Below are 14652 nucleotides of genomic sequence, written 5' to 3'. Positions count from 1 at the left end.
CATAGGGTGATTTTATGATACTTTATTGTTGGAGGAAATAAACTGAGTGGCACCCACTCAGACACAGTCTAAACAAGCAATCCTGACAAACAGAAGCTTACTGGCCTCTATTCGTAGGACTCCATGTCCCCCTTTTCCCGGCCTGTTACGGCCTGGATGCAGAAGTTTGGGGGAGTGCTGGCGCAGGAAGGTGGTCCTGGAGCAGTTCACGTAATCGCTGTTGCGTCTTGTGTTTGCGGCGACCTTCTGGGGTGAGGAACTTCTTCACCTGCCTCCACAAAGAGATCTCGTCAAAAAGTAGCTCCCTGACTTCTGACAGAACTGCATGGAGGTTGTCAGCCCTCAACCTCTGCTGTTCATTTTCTTCACTCAGTCTCTCTTTCTCCTCCCTCAGATCACAGCTGGTCTTCTCCTGGGCCTCAAGTTTTTGAAGCTGTATTTTAAGCTGGTTCTTGGTGGAAATTTCCCACTGGGAGGCCTCATCTTTCAGGCCCACGATCTTCTGCTGCAGCAAGGATTTTTCTTCTTCCAGCTTTTCAACCATCATCGAGGTGCTCTCTGTCGTCTCCGGATGCTGACGGCTGAATTGCTCCAGTTCTTCCTTGAAGCCATCAGCCCTCAAGGTCTGTTGATGCCGTTCTGTCTGAGCTTCTTCCAGCTCCTGTTGCAGCTGTAAATTGGTCTCCTCCTGAGCTCTCAGTTTTGACAAGAGCTCAAGTTTTCCAAGCTCCAGCTGGTTCTTTAAACTCTCTACCTGCTCTGAAAGCAGCCTTTCTCTGCTGGCAGCTTCATCTTTGAGGATGTTAACGTCCCTCTGCAGTGCCATATTGGCCTCCTCTTGGGTTTGGAGTTTGGAGGCCATCTGGAGATTGCTCTCAGTCATCTTGTTTAAGTCTTTCTTCAGGCTGGTGATCTCACTGGCACTTTTCATGCTGCTGCTGAAGGCCTGCATCTTCTGAGACTTAAACTTTTCCACCAGAGTGTCTTTTTCAGCCCTAAGGCTTGCATTGGTATTTCCCATGTTGGAGGTCTCCTCTCTGAGAACTTTGACTTCCTCCTCCAGGGATTCCTTTTCTGCAGTGAGCCTCTTGACAAGCATCGTGGCCTCACTGACCGCCTCCTCTTGTTGTTTCTGGATGCTGTCAGCTTGACGTTCTGCTGCCAATTTGGCATCCACCAGCTCCTTCTGCAGTTTAGTGTTTGCCTCCTGCATGGCTTGAAGATTGGAGATGAGCGCTTGTTTGCGTTGTTTCTCTTCCTCCAATTCCTTCTTCAGGGCCAGAGTCTTTTTGGCGGTCTCCATGTCGCTGCTGAAGGTTTTCAACTGAATACTCTTCAGTTTGTCCTTCAGAGCTGTGTTTTCAGCTCTCAGGCTGTGTTCCAGCGTGGAGTCTTTGGATGGATCCACCTTGAACTTTTCCTCTAGCTTCCTGTATGATTCATGGAGCATTTGATACTTTTCATGTATCATCTTGCTCTGATTTTTCTCTGTTTTCAGAGCAACTTTGGTCTCCTCCAGTTCCTTCTGGAGTTCAGCTACAATCAGCCATACATTAGTCGGTCTCTGCTCTTGGTAATCCATCGCTGACGTTTGATAATCCGTGTCGTGGATTGAAAACATTGTCACTCAGACTTTGTAAAATCTCAGATGATCTTTGAGCTGTCCTGCTATGTAAGATTTTTGATGTGACATCGTAATCCATTTGGCCATTGATGAGTCACTGCACCAGAATTCCAGAACACTGTTCTAGAATTCCCTCAGTGTTCTGGGCTTCCCCTCTCTCCTCCTTTAAAAAACAAAACAAAACAAACAAACAAAAAAATTCTGTTCCATGACAACACAGAATCATTCACAACACTCCCTGTAATTTCAAAATGGCCGCCACAGCATCAACACTCCACACAACTCTACACCAATGAACTATTCTAACACCATGTCCCAACAGTGAGCATCAGCTCACATGCCTGCTGTCCTCACCACATCCATTAAACCAGGGGTGTCCGAACTTTTTCAACCGAGGGCTGCATGTGGAGAAATTGAATGTTTCCAACGTTAAAATGTTTAAAATATTTATAGAAAAATATCCTACATCACAGCTTTCCATGAATGGCTTTTTAAAATAAAGAGCTCATAACTGTTAAGGATTTTGGGATTGCCACTCAGAATTCAGGGGGCCTTCCCCTCTAGATCTGCCCCTGCTTAAGATGAAAAAAGGCACCACATGGTGACAGCTCATCTCCACAGTCAGACAAGTATGGCAAGCGGTTTTAAAATTTAAAAGTTAAGTTTGACTATCCAGAATTCTAATTGTAGATATCTGTAATTCAATTTCGCCTAGTCAAAAAGAACATTTTGGATATCCGAAAATACATTCTGGCTATCCAAAATTGTCATTGAAGATATCTACGACGTCATTTTGACTAGGCGAAATGACCTCACTTTTGCCATTCATGTGAAAGGGGTTCGTCATTTCGGACATCCACAATGTGAATTACGGATATCTGCAAATGAATTGTAGATATCTGTAATTCTAATTCAAGATATCTCTGATTACATTTTGACTAGGCAGAATTAGAATTACAGATATCTTGAATTGTATAGAATTGATGCGAATTAAAGATATCTTGAAGATTGGAGCTTTTTTGCATTGTACCTCCAATTCCTTCTTCAGGGTCAGAGTCTTTTTGGTGGTCTCCATGTCAATGCTGAAGGTTTTCAACTGAATACTCTTCAGTTTGTCCTTCAGCTCTCAAGGCTTTGTTCCAGCATGGAGTCTTGCTTTGGCTCTCTGGATGGATCCACCTTGAACTTTTCCTCTAGCTTACTCTAAGATTCGTGGAGCATTTGATGATTTTCATGCATTATGTTGCTGTGATGTTTCTGTTTTCAGAGCAACTTTGACCTCCTCCAGTTCCTTCTAGAGTTCAGCTATGACTAGCCATACATTAGTCGGTCTCTGCTGTTGGTAATCCATTGCTGACGTTTGATAATCCGTGTCTTAGATTGAATTTTTTTTTATTAGTGTGTCAGGTTATGTCACAAATCCTTTATCGAAACACTTGCATCCCTATCGCCAAGCAAATACTGTTGCAATGCTAAAATGAGCTAAACATGCTTGTTTACATGATCTGGTATTTTCGTCCTCTCCAGTTGAGGATGGAGGAATAATTATTATAAAATTCAGTTTTAGTTTTACAAGATTCCGTTTACATATTTAAATCTCCAGATCACTCTAATAATCAGGATTAGCCTCCTGTTGCTATGCAAAAAAGGAACAAAAGTCCCGTCACATTTCATACAAAGTCTAATTGGGGCAAGGGATGAGGTGGATAAAGTAGTTATCAAAAGTGCAGCCTAATCCTTCATGATTTGTTCTCTCAACATTAATCAGGTTGGATTGTTTTCACATTGAAGTTTTTAACCAATCAAAAGCATGATAGCCTTAATAATCCATAATGCTACTGAAAGGCATAAAATTTGCTCTGTCTTGAGTCGAAAAATGACTAGATGAAACCATTTTGTTTTCAGGCTGTAAACATATTTGATTGCACTGTAAAGCAGGGCATTTTAACACAGTACTGAAAGGGTATTGACTCTTTTTCTGCCAGCCTCAAGTGGCCAGTCAGGGAACTGCAATCTTAGTCAGACACATTGGCTGTGTTTTGCAATTTAACAAGCAACTGAACAGGTGTACCTAATAAAGTGGCCGGTGAGTGTATATCCATGCAGTGGACACATGAAACAGTCTATCTGACGTGTCAGGTTACATTTAAGTGAGTGGACACTGTGTTCAACCTATTAGAGCCAAAGAGAAAATATTAAAATTAATGCTCATCAAACATAATCAGATCTACATGAAATATCTCAAAGATCGACCAGATCTGGTGACCCCTGCTGTAAGGTGTACTTCCTCTTGTTTAGGGGATGAGTTATGAGATTGTTCTGAGAAAGGATAAAATACTATACAGACTTATCTACGTTTTCTGTTGAATTAATTTCCATCTTCTTTGCTCCTATAATAAATGTTCAAAAGTTTCTGAAAAGTTTTAAAAGGATCTCTAATTGTTTTTTAACTACTAGAAAAGATCAACCATTAAAAGTTGCTCCAATTATAATCTGTCTGTGCTTAATATTTCTAGTGTACCTGCAGGTACATCCTGCTTTTACACTGTAATATAAAAAACAGAACATTAAATGAGCCATTTCCGATAGGCAGCCTCTCTGTTAATGAGCTAATGTTTGCACAAGAGGATGAGGGCTTATTTACAACTTATTAGTCATTTCAGATAAGTACGTTTGTCCTCAGAGAACAAAATGTAAATGGCTTTGACTAGAAGACATTTTGTACAGTACAGATGGTTGGACCAAGGTTTTCTTGAGGTAATATTTTTGTTATTTCACTATTTAATGAGAATACCAAGAATTCAGGGTTGTTACAGTACCCCAATGACAAAACCTCAGGCTTACCTTGGAGTTTTCCAACTGTTAAAGTAAGATAAAGGTGATGAAATGGATGGTATAAAGCCTGAAGCTTAACTGTTATAACCCATCCTCTTTTAAACAAGCTATTTTTGGCTCCAGGACCTTTCTGTATTGTGTTTTATGTATGCCGTCTTGGTTTACATAATTAGAGAGAGCTCTGCACAACCCTAGCTTTGCAGAATGCTAACAAAGTTTGTTCTGATTTGATCTGGATGAATTTTCCTGATACCAACAGTGTTTTTGAAGACAGACGTACAACAACAGACGTTTCTCTACAGTAACCATGCACCTACCGTGTCCTGCAGCGAGGCATTCACTGTCTCTTCCTCTCTGTGTTTATCTGTGTCTCTGCAGATCAGAGTGGACGGTCCTATGGAGGGAGGGGTGCTGTACGAGACAGTGACCGTAATGAAGGATAGCAGCCCCATCCTCAGGGACATGGCTTTCTCCCTGGACAGGACTTCTCTGTATGTCATGTCTGAGAATCAGGTAAGCAAACATCCTCATTTTGCCACATTTGTCATGAGAAACACAGAGCAGAGGGGTCATGAAGACAGTGGAGAGACTCGCAGCGAGTTCAAGCCCTTCTGCAGAAGGCAACATAAGGTCTTTGAGTTTGTGCAGATTTCTAGATCACAGCCTGTAGTTTTGATCTCTTGACTCTTTCACATGGCTGACTGTGTCTTCATTCTCTGTTGTTTTGCAAAGTATAAACACAGACCATACATTTACTGCACTTCTCTCCGCAGATTATTATGATTAGTCCTCTAGAATCTATAAGAACTACATCCTTAGCAACCATCTGCTTTTTATAGTAATGTGTTTTTAACAATCATGTGCCACTACAGTATAGCAGGCCCTTGTATGCATAATTGACCAATCAGAATAAAGTTTATATAATAGCTGTGTGATTACGTAAAGATATTCTTGGGATAATTGTAAGGCACTGGTGGACTCAGAGGAACAGAGAGGCCAGTCTTCCCTTCATGGTCCCCTAATGGCACCATGAAAGTGCCCTGTTGAATTCCCTAATGGCACATAAATGAATGTGATGATGAAGTACCTTTAAGGTGCCCTCTTAGTAGACAGAACATGATAGAGCGCCCCCTAGGGTGTACTCCCAGTGGACAAAAATGTGATAAAGGGCCCTGAAAGATACCCTTCCAGTGGGTATCCTGACAGAGTGCCCTTTCCTACCCTGACCGAGCTCCTCAAATACTGTACATGCCTAACCTTGCAAAGCCGACGGATTGGCCAGATTCCATGTCAGGCAGCTCCATCTTGCAGAGCTCCAATCTGAAATAATTGTGCCCGGTCTGAGAATTGAAGGGTCAATCAGCATCATTTGCAGAGAATGAAGTGGTAGAGAAACAATGCAGCATTCATGTTTGGTCTATTTCTACAAAAGGGTCCGGGTTGGTTCAGTACAATTTTGTTATGGTTTAGCATATTAAACACTGATCCAACCCATGTTTCCTGAGCTGATGTCTGTCTCACCAGCATCCAGCTTTCCTTGTCGTTCGTCTCATTTAAGAGATCCAGATCATTTGGCTCAGTGGAGCTGGTTGTTTGGTGCCCAAATGGCTCTTTATCTGGTCAGAGTTTGGCTTTTTAAATGTGGATTACATAACAAAACGAGTTGGAGGAAAGGAAACTGGCACTCAAAGAGGAGCTAGCTATCACGGCTAACATAAAAGAGCTGTTTTATATTCTTTTGCTCTCTTAGGCCGGCCACACACTACAGGATTTTAAGCCCGATTTTAGCCAAGATTTGACTTCCCCTACAATTGTGGGGGTGTATACTGACTGGAGCCTCATCGCAAACGATTATTTGTCTGAGTAGTCTGCATGTGTGTGGTGTCAACACGACTCATTTACTGCTCTAAATCGCGTCGTAGCCTCCCAGACCCTGAATCATAAATATCAAACATGTTTGATATTTACTTCATCTGACTAGATGACTCTAGACACTTAGAGGTCTGCAGGACTGAGAGATATTGATCAGGTCCTGAAATGCTGTACCTAGGAACACTGTCGTCCCTTGAGGCAAGTCCAATGTGCCTTGAAAATCTGTACAAATATACGCTGTTACTACATCTATGCAATGACTTAAGATACTGTAACACACAGTATGTCACAGAGGCTGTTTTGCATGGATATGAATATTATGTGCCTTTACATTTTTGGGCTTATCTTAGACCTAGGACTAAGTTTGAAATCCACTGGTATAATCACATAATAAAGAGCAATTAAATGTAACCAGAATTAATAACTACTTCACCATAAATGTGACAGCTTTCTGTGTGCTGGTGGCCCAGCTTATATTATTTTTGCCCCTGCCCCTCAAACTTCCTAGGTCTGCCACTGTCGTATGTTGTAACATAGTATGCTAATAAATCCTAACCAATGACATTTCAATGGCTAAATGGCTAAGAGGCCTTGTGGGGGCGGTCTGTTCCGCTTTGATGGCAGCACGGATGAACCACGAACCAGTCGGGAGTTAATATTGCGATGACCTCATCAGTTCACTCCCTGTTCGCTCCATCGAAATCTTGTCTCGGGAGAATCTCGGGAGAGATTTTCAATGAAGTCAGTTTACACGCTAATTCCAATATTTCTGCCACATACGTTTATCTTGTGGTTGAAAATTTGCATATGTGGAGTATAGACACCCAACATTGTGACTTTATATTTATGTTTTAAAAATCGAGAAAGTATAATACCCCCTCTTTAAATTTATTAAACATCACAGGCTAAAAATGTGACTGGAAAACACAGATAGCTTAGCTTTTGTAAGCTTTTATGTACAATGCAATGCCTTTCTAGCACCTCTCTGCTGTTGTCTACAGCTTAGAAACAGTGGCTAAAACAGCTATAAATTCGTATTGCTTAAACCTCTATCCTTTGTGAAGTTTTAAGCTCATTTTCAGGATGGTTTATATCATGGTGTTGGATTGGTGCATTGGCTGGTGTGACTGGGATACAGAACATTAAATTTTGAGTCGTATTAGGGCAGTTTAGATGTTAGAAGTGATGGTTTCTGGACAATTGTCATATTTGGTAGCTCAGCTCATTCGTATTTCCTTTTGAGGATTAAATTGGATTCAGTTTATCAGGATGGTGCAAACAGAAATGTTTGCCTTTGTTGTGCACATATATGAGCATTAGCTAGCCTTGTTGTGTATAGCCTGGGAATTAGCATTAAAACAGTTTCAAACCAAGCACACTAATTTATGTTAAATGATGAATTTATGCTATTTTATTTGGAATCCATCCAGATGATAAAGCCTTATCTCCTAGATTCAGTGTAGCAGGACCCAAACATTCATGGGGAGCGTGTCTCCTGTAAAGGGGTTGTTAAATATGTAGGCTGTGAGTAAGGGGATGGACCACTGTTCTAATTACTTATCCATGCGAATCGACTTACAGTGCATGCATCTTTTGTGTGTGACACACACTAACACACACTCTGTTCAACCATTAACCGTTTTCTCTCCTGAGCGGCGGTATATCCCCCCTCGTCTGCTCCTCTCTTGGCCAGGCATCACAGAGGAGAGCAGTTGTTGCTGTTGCTGGATGATATTCTCTGCACTCATTGGAGATAAGAGTGAACAGTGGTAATCACTTTCAACTCCCATCAAGTGATTATTTTGGCTCGGCTGCATGGCACTGTGAAATGGGATTAGGTGTCAGTACGGCCAAATAAAAAAAAAAAAAAAAAAAAAAAAGCCCATATAACCACTCCGGGATGTCCACTGACTGCTGGAATGTATCGAGCTAGAGTCACAGGACAGAGAGGGCAATGGGACAACTGCAGAAGAGGGGGCGGGAGGGGGGGGACAAATTTGAAGAGGGGGCTGCATGGAGGGTTTATTGATGCAGTGTATTGCATAATACATGCGTAAGAGTTTCGACAGTACAGCTCATAAAGGAGAGTATAAGGAAAGGGCTGGGTATTAGTAAGGAGAGGTGAGTAAAAATTTAACAGTGCTGTGTATATCAAAGTGTTTACGTACAGCCACTCCTCAGGCTGTGGCCATCTGTTGAAAACTTTGGGTCATCTATCGGAAATAATTAAATAAATCCATGAGCGTATAACCTTATTGCATCAATTTGACCTCATTTTCTCATTTATTTTCACTAATGGACACTATTTATCGCTACTTATCTACAACACTGCCCAAACAACACAACTCTCGTTAAAATAAGTTTTACTTGTGACGTCCCTATCACAACAGCTGAGCCCTGTGTGGGAAAACTCATACTGTAGCAAAACTATGATAGGGTAGAGACATTTGCAGCAACAAGCTGAAAAAAAATATAAAAGAACGGCATTAGAGGGGTCTTTTCAACACCTCAAGGAGGAGATTAACCAAAAAATGTCTGTCTTTGTCTCTGATCAAATCATGTAGACACCACTCATGACCAAGTAGCAATCTTGGGTCTTAAAAATCAAATCTTCATTCTTCAGGTGTAGAAGAATTCCCATTTGACAGTAAAAATAAAGAAGTGTACAGCTTGTTCAAAAAGAGAGAAAATAACATGTCGTCAGTGCTTATGTTTTACCACTACACTTCAGAAACTAATGAGTGAAACCACTGAGATTTCTTTGCACAACAAGCATTGCACGGGTGATACAGCCTGATTGATTGCACAGGCCCTCACCCACTGGATGCATTTCTGAAGCAGCGGAGCAAAGCCCTGAGCAGCTGGAGAAGAGAGATCACAAGATCAGGGGTGGACTACTGTGAGATCACGATAATGAGTCAAATGTGTGACTAGTATGTGACTTTACCTTTATGAAGTTGAGTTGCTTTTCACTTCCATATCATTCTGAGAGTTGTTGCTATGTCATTGGTAAGTGCATAAGAAAATTAGAAGGTTTATGATTTCTAGAAATGGCACGTGGTTTCATACATAAAATCCTGTGATTTTGGTATCATGTTACCTCTATGTTACCCTCTAACTTGATGACTTGTGGCTTGTGCCACAGGATGGGACATAATGATCATGTAGAGAAAAGATTTACAATCATCAACCTTTGCATTGTGAAAAATTTAATAACTAAGGTCACTAAAGGGAAGGGGAAACTAACAAAAACTGCATGAACAAAATGGGTTTTGGGTTTCTAAAAGGTGGCAGGGGATTATGTCTTCACACTGCCACCCACTAAGTCTATCAAAATGATAGATGAACTGAAAATATGACCCACAAACAAAAATAGGTGGGAGTCATTGAAGTAAGGGGAAGGTGAAATGACAATATTTTTGATTTTCTCACACTCACACACAAAAGCACTCCAACAAAAGTTCCTGTAGCACTAAGGGCAGAATTCCCAAAGTAACTGTGCATCTTGTTTTAGCATTTTAAAGGTAAAAGCATGCCCTTTTTCAGTTTTATCAAATGAGAAGCACTGTTATTTGCCATGTATTGTCAATTTGCATTGATACTTCTGTCAAAAGTATATTTCTTAATGGTAATCCATACATCTCATTAAAACATTGAAATAGTTGAGGCAATTAATCTTTTAATTCTGCCTTTTTTCAAATCTTGCGTTCAGGCTGAAATGCCGCACACATAGCCAGATGCAATAAGAGCAAAACCGTTTGGGTTTGCAGACTGGTGGTGGTAATCGCAGCACAGTATTTAAGTTATTGATCTAAGAATTAGAAGGATCCATAAATACAGTATTTTTGCTGTGTTTTGGGATAATTGTTCAGGACTGACCAGCCCATAAGGGCACACTCTTCAGCATGTGCAGGGATGGTTTGGGGCTATCTTAAAGTGCAGTTTGCTCTGCCCTGAGAAAGAACAGATATCTGTGTCGCGTTAAGTGCGGTTCATGGAGCTATCAGTGTCTGCATCTATTATTTCTTTTTCTCACCACTGCACTTCAAAAACCTGAACTATCCCTGAAAGAGTAGCTCCAAAAGTCTATGCTGTGAGCTGAAATAGCAGTCTGAAAAACCAATAAAAGTATCAAGTTTAAGAAAGCAATGGATGTCATCTGAGAAGTGAGGGAGAATAGAGACAGTATTGTGTCAAGTACTGTCTTCAGAAACAAATCAAGGCAGCTCTTCCCTCTGTGTGATAGACTGGAAGAGACAGGACATCACTTATTGATGAGCTCCGGTCGTTCAAGGAGAGACACATGCTTCCTTCAAGGAGATAGTTGGCTACTGTGTTCAGTCCGCCTCCAGTGACACAGAATAACCCAGCACAAACCCAAAACGGCCGGGGCATTTTCGCTCAATATTAGATCAGCTTTGGCTTTGTAGCCCTCAGGAGTTTTGGAGCAGAGTAAAGCCTTCCTCTCTCTGTCTCCCTCTCCATCTTTGCTCATCTTTCCCCCCTCAGACTTTCACGCGTAAGGGATCCCCAAGGGAGAGGGCTTCACTCACAGATTTCCCACATTTCCAGTAGATCCCTGAGATGAAGGATTTTGTGATTCCTGGGAGCCAAACAATGCAGGAATGATGTGGAATGAGGAGCGAGGCACAGACAGATTTGGCTGAGATCAGCCGACCCTCGTGGAATAACAATGAGCCTCTCTGTCTCCTGCCGAGTGAAACACGCAGGGATAGCATGATGATGAAGAGTGAGGAGAGAAGAGAGGGAATCAGTGAGTCTGTGGGTATATATATGAGTGTCTGTCTCCAACCAAAACATCATTTAAGAACCATTATGGATTTGAAAAAGAAAGGGATCTTCACAGCAGCTTATCTTTTCTCTCTGTGCCTTTAGTTTGATCATTTCTAAGAATAGAAACTCTCAGTATCCTCACACCAAACGCACAATAACCTCAGTGAATGTCACCGTCTGACTGTGAGATGATGGCTAAAGCTTTAAACATGGCATTCATGAGTGTGGGGGGGTTGCTGCTGCAGGCTTTTTCCAGGGCAATCTCTCAAAGTGCTTCTCTGAAAAATGTTAAATCATCGTTTGAAATCCCACACGTTCACTTCTTTGTTCCTCTCCCTGTGTCTCACCTGTTTCTGAGTTTACTGTACAGCTGCCATGCTCCTCAGAGAAAAGGAGGCGAATCTTTCTTTAGATCCTGTGAAGCCGGAGGTCACCATTAAACGGCAAGATTTCCTTTTCTGTATGGAACTTTACTGTCGATCCCTTTAGCAATGTAAGCCAGAAAAAGAAACGATTTTTAATGTCACATTTAAGGTGAATTAAGTTTACTGCCATAAAAGATCATGACGCAGGTTTGTAAAAGGTCAAATTTTGTTACATCTCCTTTTGAAAGGTGAAGAACACAACTTTTAAATCACATGTTTTATGAATGGAGTTTGTCTTGATCCTGACGGGTCTTAGGTTGGCCACACACTATGTGATTTTAAGCAAGATCTGAGGCCAGACGTCTAATACTCCTTGTGTGTGGGATCAACATGATTATTATACTCCTCCAAATAATGTTGTAGCCTCTCTGACCTTACATTGTAAAGATCAAAAATGTTTGATATTTAAGATTCTTGGTTGTAATGCCTCCGACAGAAGACCCACAACAACCAATGAGAGTGAGTATATTCAAAGTGGATATACAGTTTTACTTGGCAGAGAAGGGTTAGTCAAGCAGCATACTTTGACTTTCCAGGGTGCTCACAGCTAGAAACCCCCATATGGATAGATACATTAATGACAATGTATAATGAATACAATAAAATGAGTTCAAAAGCAATTAATGAATCTGAATATGAGGGTGCAACAAGCTTTATGCTATAAAGGAGGAGGCTGGGGTGGAGGAGGTTTAGCTTTTCCAGCAGGAGCATCAGCATTGATGCACACAGGGATTAGTGAGAAGTATGTCATATCTAAACACATGGCTGTGTTGGGAGAAAGAGCTGTGATTGGCTGGAGGAGCTGGGAGGTATCAGATGGATGTTGGCTGATGAAGATTGGTGTTGCTGCAGTGTTTTACCTTGTTTATTGCACAGCTTGTATGACTCATGCCTAACTCTTGATTTTCTGGTGTTCAAAGAAGCCTGAAATAATCCAGTATTTTTGCTATAAGCCTGCTGGCAACAGATAAACATTATGATCCATGTTACCATAGTTAGTACTATCTTGTTTTGGTAAGAGAAGGGGAGTGAGACATGCGCTGCATACTGCAGTTTTACATCTGCTGCCATCTGCTGGCTTTTTTGTTAACTGCGCCATAGAGGATGAAACTGCTGTCACAGCATTTACAGTCATATCGATTATGTAACATTTGTATATTGCTAATTTTTTTTAGTAGAGGCCTAACTGTTACCTTGATTGGGGATAAGGGGTCAGGGGTCGAGGTTGAAGTTATGCCTTACAGCTTGGACAACAGAAATCTCAGCCAAAGGCAGAAACAATGGTGGTCCACCACAACTAAGCATCACAAGGTTTCCTTTATCTTTGAAAACTGTCAGAAATAATGAGGTAACTTAGGTACTGAAAAAAATCTTTCCTTTAACTTTTTGAGACTTTGAGACTTCTCATTTGTTTTTCTGATCCTACTGATTAGATTCTGACCATAAACTGAAGGGAAACAATGCACTGATATAGCTGAATTACCCCCCTTTATTTCTTTCTGTCTTTCCAATTCATTTATTTCTGCTGGATCCAAAAGGCCATAAAATCCTGGCTCTAACTTGATAACCCCGGCCATCACATGATACTAAACAGTCAAGTGGGGAGCGCTGCAGTCTAAAAGCCTTTATGTCCACGACAGAGCTCGCAAAGTTCAGTTAAATCCGGATGAAAGAGTTAAAGTGATAGTGAACTGGTGAGATGATAAGTTAGGGCATTAGTGTGAGGCCATACCAGATGTTATGAAAAAGATAAAGACTTTGTAATTCCCAAAGCTGGAAAAGTGGATGTGATCATACAGCTCTGCTGTGATATAACTCAGAAAAGCCTCCAGAAGCAGTCAGAGAGAGACCCTCTCCTCTATCTGGGCTTTTATGGTTTTCTGTGTTTACTTTTAATGATCAGATTCTCCTGAAGAAATGATCTGAGAGAAGAAAAGGAAACAAAAGCATGATTAGAAATACTACCAACGGCTGCTTATGAATGATTCATGAGGAAGTACAGTACATTGAACATAAACTAAGGATGAAGGCTTAATCCAGTCATCCCTGATTGCAGAGTGATGATTGGGATGAACAGAGAATATGAATTATACTGTGAAATGAAGCTCAATCTACTCTGTATTTAAAATTTAAATCACAACAGTAACCACATAAATTATCGTCAATCATCTAAATATACCTCCATGTTTAACCTACATTCATGTATATGGTGGCTATCACTGGTCTGGAAATAATAAAAGGTTAACCAAAGCCCAGAGGCATGAAGTTTTTATCTGATTAGCAGCTGTTTCTATACACAAATCCTTCATCTATTATGGGCTAGTCCAGTATTTCTGTTCTCTTTGTGAAAATGGAAACGGGTTCACCTTCAACATGTCTGATGTTGAACCTTTAGGGCTATAAACAAAGGAAGTTAAGAACATTTGTTTCTGTGCATTTAAAATCTAGCCTGTATGAAGTTTTATAATTGCAGCAGATAAATAACATGTAAACTCTGCATAAGCATCTTCACTGTTCAGTTAGTGTAACCTCAAATCTTCAGTATACTGCCATGATATAGACATTTAACCTGTAATGACCAACAGCTTTTACATTGAGGTTCATAAAAAGCCTCATGGGCCTCATTCACCAATATCTGAGGATTTCTTCTGAAATTTGTTCTGAAATTCAAAAGGGGTCTGGCAACAGACTGCATATCTCAGACGCCACCTCTTGAAGACAACTACTGAGTCAGCACCTCTGCCAGAACAGGACAGGCATTATTTGCCAGTACAATTATTTAGAAAGATTTTTTTAGTTCAACTTTATTCATAAACAAGGTCTGGCAGTTACATTCAAGCAATAATACTTTTTGGAAATAGTTATGTGAAAGCAGACATAGCTTTACTAGCTACGTACCGGTAGTTAACATAACTACATAAGCCAATGCTTTTTGATTAGCTTTAGCTAAAGCTAACACAGCTAAGGTGAGCCACTGTTCACATAGCTATGTTTAAAACGGCAAAACATAGCATTACCTGACATAGCTAACATAGCGTCGTTTTTTTAAGTCTAGCTAGAAGACGCTGATTTTGTAACTACTTTACATTCATAGTTAACATA

General features: G+C 40.8%; 1 protein-coding gene across 1 annotated transcript in view; it reads left to right on the top strand.

The window, feature by feature from the left end:
- The window catches only part of LOC121507547 (plexin-A2-like), a 210553-nt gene that overhangs the window by 85781 nt on the left and 110120 nt on the right, over window positions 1-14652 (top strand). The window contains exon 4 of the mRNA XM_041783970.1: window positions 4838-4972. Coding sequence (XP_041639904.1) covers window positions 4838-4972 — 135 coding nt within the window. The remainder of the gene's footprint in view (window positions 1-4837; window positions 4973-14652) is intronic.

This window comes from Cheilinus undulatus, linkage group 3, assembly GCF_018320785.1.
Source record: "Cheilinus undulatus linkage group 3, ASM1832078v1, whole genome shotgun sequence".
In the NCBI taxonomy this organism is placed as follows: domain Eukaryota; kingdom Metazoa; phylum Chordata; class Actinopteri; order Labriformes; family Labridae; genus Cheilinus; species Cheilinus undulatus.
This window is presented reverse-complemented; position numbering and strand designations above follow the sequence as displayed.